General features: G+C 38.5%; 1 protein-coding gene across 1 annotated transcript in view; it reads right to left on the bottom strand.

The window, feature by feature from the left end:
• Positions 1 to 310: 310 nt before the first annotated feature.
• The window catches only part of LOC127449417 (phospholipid-transporting ATPase VA-like), a 93,743-nt gene continuing 83,957 nt past the window's right edge, over positions 311 to 10,096 (bottom strand). Inside the window, exons 19-21 of the mRNA XM_051712823.1 lie at positions 9,834 to 9,938; positions 5,193 to 5,380; positions 311 to 4,480 (exon numbers count right to left, since the gene is read on the bottom strand). Of these exons, the coding sequence (XP_051568783.1) occupies positions 3,769 to 4,480; positions 5,193 to 5,380; positions 9,834 to 9,938 (1,005 nt within the window). The 3' untranslated portion in view covers positions 311 to 3,768. The remainder of the gene's footprint in view (positions 4,481 to 5,192; positions 5,381 to 9,833; positions 9,939 to 10,096) is intronic.

Here is a 10,096-nt window from a genome sequence, read left to right as displayed (position 1 = left end):
CAAAGAAAATATTTTCTCCTAAAGGCATTTTGTATTGTCTAATCTTTACTCATCTGCCACAGTAATGTAAGGTCTTTAATTTATTTTAGTAAATGTATTTTTTTATATTTTATAAGATTTCTTTTGATCATTATCTTTACTTTGGTGGCACTTTTAGCCGATATTGATATGCACAATTAATTTAAGTAAATGGCACCTCACATAAACATTTTTAATCAACTGACAGCCCTAATAATAAACATTGACATTCTTGACGTGCTACGTTTGAATATACGCAAACGTCATTTGAGATCTATGGCGTTGGGGAAGTCACAAAGCTATCGTATGAATAAGAACTCTTTATGGTGACAAAGAAAATAAGAAAGAAAAGAGAGAGAGCGGAGGAGATCCATAAACATTCTTTTACCATTTATTTCAGTTTTATGACATGAAGATTTGTTCTTGTCAAGAAACAAACATAGCATGAGTGAGCACAATTTTACAAACCCCTAAAATGTCACAGAACCGCTTGAAACAGGTGCTTTTAATAAAGAGCTGAAAATGTAGTGAATCTACAAAAACAACGCATTGAACCTTGTGTGACCGTGACAAAAAACAATGATAGTACAATGAGCCAGAAACTGTCGTAGTAGTGACAGTGATAAAAGCCATTTAAGTATATAAAATTTTACCCAATGGTTACATGCATGTGTTATGACAAGCTAGAAAGGACAGCATTCCTTCTGGTAATCTGCCCTGCAGTTAAGGAAAGGCTTTGGAATGCAGCTGCAAATGGCTTCTATTACAGCATGTGATGCTTTGCCAGGAACTTGACAGACACGAACCCTGGCATCCAATTACTGGCACAAACATGGCATGATCTCTTAAATTCTTTAAAAACAAGTGTTTTTATTAAACCTCATTCCTTAATAGAATTTTCAAAATAACTTAACATATACTGCATGTATATAAATTCACTGTATGTCTTGTCATCTACATATGTGTTCTCCAGTGTTAAGGCACATAACATATATTCCACAATGTAAAAACTGTTCTTCTGGTGTATTATAAAGAAAAAGGCACTTCTGTACATACAACCATTGCTAATTATCCGACTCTGAATTTAAAATGATCAATTATTTCAGCATAAATTCCAGGATATGAACATAAACATTTAGAAAATAAATATTGCTCCCTCCTATTGCTGAACCTGAGCTGTGCAGAAGATCAAGAAGGCACTTGTAGGAGCAGAGGGAATTGAGAGACAAAGTACTTGTGTGCTCTATATTAGCTTCTTCATGGTCTTACTGTGGTATCGACACAATAACAGAGACAGTCAGTCATTCTCTCAAAATCACACCCAGCTTAATGCTAAAAGAGACAGCTCACTCAAAAATGAAAATTCTGTCATTATGTGGGTGAATAAATAAAGACAAAATGCTCACTTTTGGGTGAACTAACTCTTTAACACTGTATTGCCCTCCTGTTAACATCTGAGGTTTTTGCGTTTATTTATAAATGTCAAGCTGTGGAAGAAAAAGTTTTCAGATTTTACACCTTTGTTTTTTTTTTTGGTCAGAACAAGTTCCATTCACACCACATATTAAGTAATGAGTACAATGGTTCTCATAATCTTCCTGATAGGCTGTTCATAAATCAGCAATTTTGATAGTGACTGCCCAAATGAGATCCCAAATGAACAGATTGGCAAGGCCTTGAGGTTTTGCGAGCAGAAGATGACTAATCTTTCAATAAAAGCTATTTTAGCATCTCTCTAGGGGACTCTATAATACACCACACCCCTGACATTTGCAGCATTGTGGAATTTTCTCTTGTTGAATAAAAGCTAACCACCCATGTGCATGTCTGAACATTGCATTCCAACATTACAGATCAAAAAAAAAAAAAAGAGAAATCACACCGTCATGCACATGCCCATTAATTAATTGACAGTGATCAAAATGGAATGTTTTTGTGAAAGTATATTGCCGTTTCCAGAGGGCTAGTCATAAACATACAATAAATAATGCTTCCTGTAATTAAAAAAGGACTGATTTGGGTAGAGTAACAACATGTGATGGTGATGGACAAAGACACTTAATAAAGGAGTCACAGCCTTGAGCCAATTAACTTATCAAACAATCAGCCCAAACTACTGATTACATTACAAACACTCCAGCCAAGATCCATAAGTCATGTGCTTTTTACATCTTTGGTCAAGGATCCAGCTAGAGTAAACAGAGCAGAAAAATACAATCATAGAAAATAGGAGATGCAAGTTTATATAAAACTATATAAACTGCACTAAAATAGGCTTAAAGCCACTCTTTCCTGCACTGAGTAAAATAGCATTATCGGAACATATCCTTCTGTTCACACATGCACTTAGTAAAATCCTGTACTTCCATCAACCGCGATGGCTTGATGCATGGACCACATGGATAGTAACTAGAAACACTGTCCAGGGTGAAAATTTCAAAAACAAAGGATGGCAGGGCAAGAGTCAATTATATTTAAGAAGAAAGCCATACCTGAATATTACAAATCAGTAAAATTCATCATCTTACTGATTGGTTATAGAAACTACAAGCCTAACCTAACCAATCATGTAGCGCTTTCCTCAAATTTGAATGAGTCTTACCTTGCCATCTTATGTTTCAGAAATCTGCGTCTGGGGCCCTGTAAGTAGGGGGGCACACTAAGGTCACATTTAGGAAGGCTATTCAACTCCGGTCCTGCTCCAACCCTAATCAAACACATCAAGCTAATCAAGATCTTCAGGATTACTTGAAAGTCATAGGCAGGTATGCTTGATTAGGGCTGAAACAAAAATCTGTAGGACAGTAGCCCTTCAGGAATAGAGTTAAATAGCCCTAAGAGTACAGTCTACTATTTGGAACCAGGGTCTTGTCAATTTAAGCAACAGCCTTGGATATAACTATAAAAAAAGAGGCAAAAATGTAATCCTATCCTGCAGGTTTCTGTCCAAGAAAAGCAAAGAAGCAGCAAAAATTAATAAAATAAAAAAGACATACAAACAATAGTTGAGCTGGAAAATGCTGCAAGCACCATATCAGTATATATGCACGGAAAGGTACTACTGTGTTCAAATGCACTAGAGGACAATTACATTTTTACATGCAGATTTGACAAGGCTTGTCTCAAATTTATACTGATCTGGTACATTTCCAAGTGCTTCAACATAATCCTGTACTGGAGCGCAATATAGTCCTAACAGCATAACATCAAATCCCAACAAGTGAATAGTGTAGAGTGCAACTCATCATTTGCCCCCCAAAAAATTGCTAGGTACCAACTGAAGCCTAACAGAAAACATCTTAAGGCATATTTAAGAAATCTCTGTAGCTCCTGTCATTTTAGGGGTGGGGAAAATATAAAAACACTGGCCGATTGTAGTGCTATCAGGAGTGTGTGATGGTAGGAGGGGAAGGTTCTTTAAAGTGCGCCAGAACATCCAGATCCAAATAAACAGATAAAGGAATGACTCTGGACTGCTTGTGCCACGAGGAACAAACCTCCTTCACTTTTGAGATGGTTTGGAAAAGAAAAAACTAAAGTATCACAAAACAGTCAATCATAATAAAACATACGACTATCCAGTTTGCATAAGCTGGCCTCTCTCCAAAAATAATCTTTATTCTAAACTTTTTTCATCTAAAATATATATATGTAGTACCAACCTATATCTTTATAAAATACTCATGAATATATAACAACATTTCTTAAAGCTAACGTGCAAATTGGAATCAGCGTAACAGGAAGAAAGCATCACAGAAATGTTGTTTTGAGTGAATGTTCTTGTGGGCAGCTAGATGACAGGGTGTGGTCAATGTCTCCACCCCTTTTCAGTAGGAGGGGTCTTTTCTTTGAATTGTCCTTGTCTTCTAGCTTTGGTTGTAAAAGACTACTTGGTGGTGACATGAGCTGTATAGTCTCAGTCTGAGGAAGCAGCGGAGTGGAGGTGAGCAAACCGACCTGAAAGAGGTCTGTTGGGTTTAGCGTGGCCTCCAGGTCCATGGTATCCAAAACAGTCCTGGTGCCAGGAGTATCTTTGGTGTACGGCAGAGTGCCGGAGACTGTAATGGGACTCAAAAGGGGGCTTCCTGAGCCCTGTCTGCAGGAGTGCCCTTTTTCCTGCATTTTGAAGTTGAGTTTGATATGGTTCTCAGAGTTCTTTGAGCTTAAAATTGTGTCCCTCATCTCCATGCTCTTGGATGGGATGGGGCTGGCTATAGCTTTTTCCTTCTGTTTGGTGCCACTCATGTGGGCTTGCTTCACTAAAGGCCCATAGTCTTTCTGGAAAGGCCCACAGAGGGGTAAATGTGGGGCGCGAGGGGCAAACAGCGACCCCAGTGAGCCTAGCTTCATCTGGCTCTGGCTTAAAAAGAGCCTACGCATGTCCACTGGCAATTTGTCCAGCTGTCTTCCCACGTGGACAGGGTTTGGGAACAGAGATCCCTGACAGGCTCGATAAAAGTATCTGAGAAATAAATACATTGGAAGTAATTGAGGAGACAACGAAAATGTGAGGTAGAAACATGAGTGCTGTATTTACTTGGCCTAAATATGAAAAAATTCTGGCATCAAACACCAAACCAAGCATCAGGTATTTAACAACACAGCTCTGGATGCAAGTATTGCACCACCTACTAAAGGTATCTGCACTGTTACTACTGACTGCTATAGATGCCAGAAACTTTATGTACAAACATGGACCACTCACCTAAAAAATCAACACGTAAAAATTACCATTTTAAAAAGCAATCACAAGATCTTTGCCTATTTTAAAACATGCGTGATAAGCAGGTTTATTAAATTGGAAATATGGTTAGGGTTATCACGAGAATTAGTGTACATTTTACTGGCAATTAACTGGCAAACAAATAGTTGTGATTTAATTGCCTATTTTATTCCACTGTTACAGTGTAAACATAATAAGCTTTTTTTTTTTTATAACTCTATTTTGTTCCAATTGCATTACACAGTGATTCAGATTTAGCAGCAAAAAGCTCCACCTGATGAAATCAGATTTCTAGTATTGCCTTAAAATTCCCTTATTTGAATGGCAATGTGATTGTGGAATTTAAAGTGCAAAATTTTAGTAATTTAAATAGATTATAATGACAAAGGCTAGCTCAGATGATCAGAATAAGATGAAATAATTGTGACAAGACCTCATAATGGTTAGATACCTGGGAAGAAGTGCGGCTACAGGTGTGACGACACACAGCAGGTAGAATATGGAATCTCCCAACAGCCTCTGCATGGTCCAGTAAGTGTTAGAGGTAGAGAAGCAGGTTGGGCAGGAAGAATTGTAGCACAGAGCCACAGTGAAGAATAGAGCTATACTGAAGCAAATCGATACCCAGTTCATCCATGTCTGTGAAATAATGGAAAAGTAGAGAGAATTGGACAAAAGTTGGACCAAAAGTTGTTAAATTGCATGAATAAGACGATTTGATATTGATTTTTTTTTTTACCATGCATCAAACTGAGAACTTTTGTTTCATACATTTCATAATTCATTAGTGAGCACAAACGCAAGAACACTGATAAAATATGATTGAGATTTTAATTAGACGACGCAATCTCAAAGATATGAACTAAGCAGAAAATGGAAAATTACAGCTGAAGAAGTGTGTAATTTTTCAATGTTAATATACTCTTGATACATTGCAGAGACAACTTTAGGAAAGCCTTCGTAGGATGATTTACGTGAAAAGCGTTAAGGAACCAAAATTTGCTTTTTGTTTGAGCATCCTGACTTAGTTACATTGGCTCAAACATTGGCATGAGTTTTAGGCGTGACTATTTGTCCAACCATTAGCAGATGGGGGGACTGTTTCGGGAACCTTGTTTGAAAACAGTCGTTATTTTCAGAAGTTCCATTTGGTTATGGTAGTAGGGAAGAATTAACACGGTTGAATGTGCTGGGAAACCAGTGGGTCTCCACGCTGCTCTCACCTCAAATGGCCTAACACGTGTTTTCCTCCCTCTCTCAAGTGCATGTGTTCATTTTCCCGGGCAGCATGTGGAACGATGGACCTGCCAGCCCAACTATTGGAAACATTTACTCTCTACTTGAGCCATTTACTGTAAAGAACGGCCTCTTCTACACCAGAAGCCATCATCACATCCGGAAAGACAGTGAGGCTACGGAGGACATTTTTCACACACCCAAACTTGTCAGCTGAAAATTTACAGCACCAGTGTAATGGAAAAAGCTCTAATCCAATTCGCCCTCATAAATCTAAAACAGCATCTCACAAGAAAGAGGAGAGAAAGAGAGGAGGAGCAGGTATGAACTGGGTTATTCCTGTTATGCAGGAATTTCAGTTTTCTTGCATTGTGTAAATGATTAAGTTATAATCAATAAAATACACAGACCAAAGAATATTTATGAAAGACTCATAGATCCTTGTATAAATGTACTTCCTTAAATTACATTAAGCATATTTATTTTTTATTTTTTTTTTATTTTTATTTTTTTAAAGTTACAGAGTTCAAAAGGTATTGCACAACAGGAATGACCCACACATACATCAGTGCGAACAGAGCAGTCCGCAGTACGCCACTACTGCACAGACATGCATCAACACATTCAGCTATTATCTTTGTGCGTGCCGGCATTGTAGCCGCCACCATAGTGACCAAGAGAGATGTGCACAATGGGCTGGACTGAGGCTGCCTGCTTGGGCTGTCAGGCTGATGCATGACCCCTGATGCCGCAGTATGTCCCGGTTCAAACCAATCATTGAGACTCCCTGCGTAAATGTTGATGGCGGTGTCAGCATCATCCTGGTCTTCCTTGCCACAGTCCTTTCACAGCTGGAGAGAGTAAGGAAAGGCTTGCTTTCTCTTCTCACATACAAAAAAGTGTGAGGGACGGGTTTCTGATTTCCACAAAGCCACAGCACTGCATAATTTCCAAATCCTAAACTTTGTCAGATGGATTGTACACACAGGGTTGCTGCAGAGTTTTTAAAATCAAATGTAAGACTTTTAAAGACCCTTTTCAAGACATGAACAAATAAAATTAATACCCTATCCCCATACCAAAAGAAATCAACACAATCTCAAAATAAATCATGTATCATAGACTCTTACTTAAACAGGCAGGGGAACACATTCAACACGGCCTTAACATTGCTTATCAGTAAATCAGGGTAGGCTATATGCAAGTTTAAAATACTCAAGACATGTTTTCCCACATATGTATATAGAGTTGAAGACAGAAGTTTACATACACTTTTTAACCACTCCACAGATTTAATATTAGCAAACAATAGTTTTGGCAAGTCATTTAGGACATCTACTTTGTGCATGACACGAGTAATTTTTCCAACAATTGTTTACAGACAGATTGTTTCACTTTTAACTGACAATATCACAATTCCAGTGGGTCATAAGTTTACATACACAAAGTTAACTGTGCCTTTAAGCAGCTTGGAAAATTCTAGAAAATGATGTCAAGCCTTTAGCCATTTAGCTTCTGATAGGAGGTGTACTGAATTTGAGGTGTACCTGTGGATGTATTTTAAGGCCTACCTTCAAACTCAGTGCCTCTTTGCTTGACATCATGGGAAAATCAAAAGAAATCAGCCAAGACCTCAGAAAAAAAAATTGTGGACCTCCACAAGCCTGGATCATCCTTGGGAGCAATTTCCAAATGCCTAAAGTTCTGTCTCCTAGAGATGAACATAGTTTGGTGCGAAAAGTGCAAATCAATCCCAGCACAACAGCAAAGGACTTTGTGAAGATGCTGGAGAAAACAGGTAGACAAGTATCTACATCCATAGTAAAACGAGTCCTTTATCTGCATAACCTGAAAGGCTGCTTAGCAAGGAAGAACCACTGCCCCAAAACCGCCATACAAAAGCCAGACTACAGTTTGCAAGTGCACATGTGGACAAAGATCTTACTTTTTGGAGAACTGTCCTCTGGTCTAATGAAACAAAAATTGAACTGTTTGGCCATAATGACCATCGTTATGTTTGGAGGTAAAAGGGTGAGGCTTGTAAGCCAAAGAACACCATCCCAACCGTGAAGCATGGGGGTGGCAGCATCGTGTTGTGGGGGTGCTTTGCTGCAGGAGGGACTGGTGCACTTTACAAAATAGATGGCATCATGAGGAAGGAAACTTATGTGGATTTATTGAAGCAAAATCTCAAGACATCAGCCAGGAAGTTAAAGCTCAGTCGCAAATGGGTCTTCCAAATGGACAATGACCCCAAGCATAAGTCAAGGTATTGGAGTGGCCATCACAAAGCCCTGGAGGCCTACAAACCTCACTCAGTTACACCAGTTCTGTCTTGAGGAATGGGCCAAAATTCCAGCAACTTATTGTGAGAAGCATGTGGAAGGCTACCCTAAACATTTGACCCGAGTTCTACAATTTAAAGGCAATACTATAAAATACTAACAACGTGTATGTAAACTTTTGACCCACTGGGAATGTGATGAAAGAAATAAAAGCTGAAATAAATAATTCTCTCCACTATTATTCTGACATTTCACATTCTTAAAATAGTGATCCTAACTGATCTAAGACAGGGAATGTTTTCTATGATTAAATGTCAGAAATTGTGAAAAACGGAGTTTAAATGTATTTGGCTAAGGTGTACGTAAACATCTGACTTCAACTGTATCACATTAAAATTGGTTTACATACCATTGTGAACTGCTCTGCAACAGCTGAAAACACTCACAAGCCCCCGCATGCTTGGAGAAAATACAACAGTGCCGCGTTTTCACTTTGAATGACAGAGCGCATAAATGTATTTAATTAAATCGTATTCTTTTGATCATGAAATTAGGTCATATCACAATTCCTGTCTTTCCGCCCCCAAATTTAAGACCTCTTTAAATAAAATGTAAAACTTCTGTTGTATCATTTATTTAACACTTTTTATTACCTTAAATTTTGGAAAACTAAATATAAGACATTTTAATGATCCACGGGGACCCTGACACATATTGTGCTTATACATATTGCAACACCTAAAGGGATTGCTTGAGAGGACATTTAAGCTTCTGTGAGGCGTAGTGGCATGTGGAACACCAAAGTATACTTTGGCCTTTATGAGAAATGGTTCTGGACAAAAATGAGACGCACTGCACAAGATGCAAACTGATTCCACAGGTTTCCTCTACAGTTTCAATATTCATTTGCACAGACCACAACACTACAATATACTGTACAATGGTGCTTCATAATGAATAACAGTGGGGTGAGAGTTTTGAGCAGTAAAGTCCAAAGTATACTTCGGTCAGACTCGAACTGAACACGTACGACCCGATTTTTCTAACCGCGTGTACTCTGAACTCCCAGTATGCGTATGCTTGTGTCCACAAGGTGGCAACACTCACTGTTGAGCCGTTGCCATCATTAACTAGAACAAGTTGTAATTGCCACTAAATATCAGGAGACGAAAGTGGAAACAACAGTGGATGTGCATGTTAAGAGCGCATGTGAGATGAGGTCTGGAGGTACCTGCATATGTATAACTCGAGTCTGAAGGACTATAAAGACATCTTTATGGCTGTAAATCCTGAAGAGAAAGAGTCCAGTATTTCATACAGTCATAGCATGCAAGCGCCAACTGCCTGTACGTGCGCATAGTCAAATGAAGTATACTTTGAGAGGTGAGCGTTCAACTGTTCACTGAAGTATGCTTTGGGCTTAACAAACACAATCCAATTATAATAATGTGAATCACCAATGTATTGAATCGTGACTTGTGTATTATGATGTGAATCATATTATGAGGTAGTTGGTGTTACCCAGTCCTACCAATTATATTTTACAAAGCAAGACTGAAGCAAAAACTCACCCAGGTTTTGGTTTCGATGCCCAAGTGGAGCAAAATGGTGAAAAGGGCCAAAGTGGTGACTGGAGTGCCCCAAGTGAACAAGTCTACATCAGAGTCAGCATAAGCCTGAGAATGCATGAAAAGAGAATACAGTGTTGGACTTATCTCTTAAATTACAGCGATATTGTATTAAGAATCAGAAGATAGAGAGGTGTTTGCTGTTTTAATACTCTACTAGGAGGTCCCAATAAGGCTTAAAGGGACAGTTCACCCAAAAATTAAAA

This window comes from Myxocyprinus asiaticus, chromosome 12 (assembly GCF_019703515.2).
Source record: "Myxocyprinus asiaticus isolate MX2 ecotype Aquarium Trade chromosome 12, UBuf_Myxa_2, whole genome shotgun sequence".
NCBI classification, from domain to species: domain Eukaryota; kingdom Metazoa; phylum Chordata; class Actinopteri; order Cypriniformes; family Catostomidae; genus Myxocyprinus; species Myxocyprinus asiaticus.
This window is presented reverse-complemented; position numbering and strand designations above follow the sequence as displayed.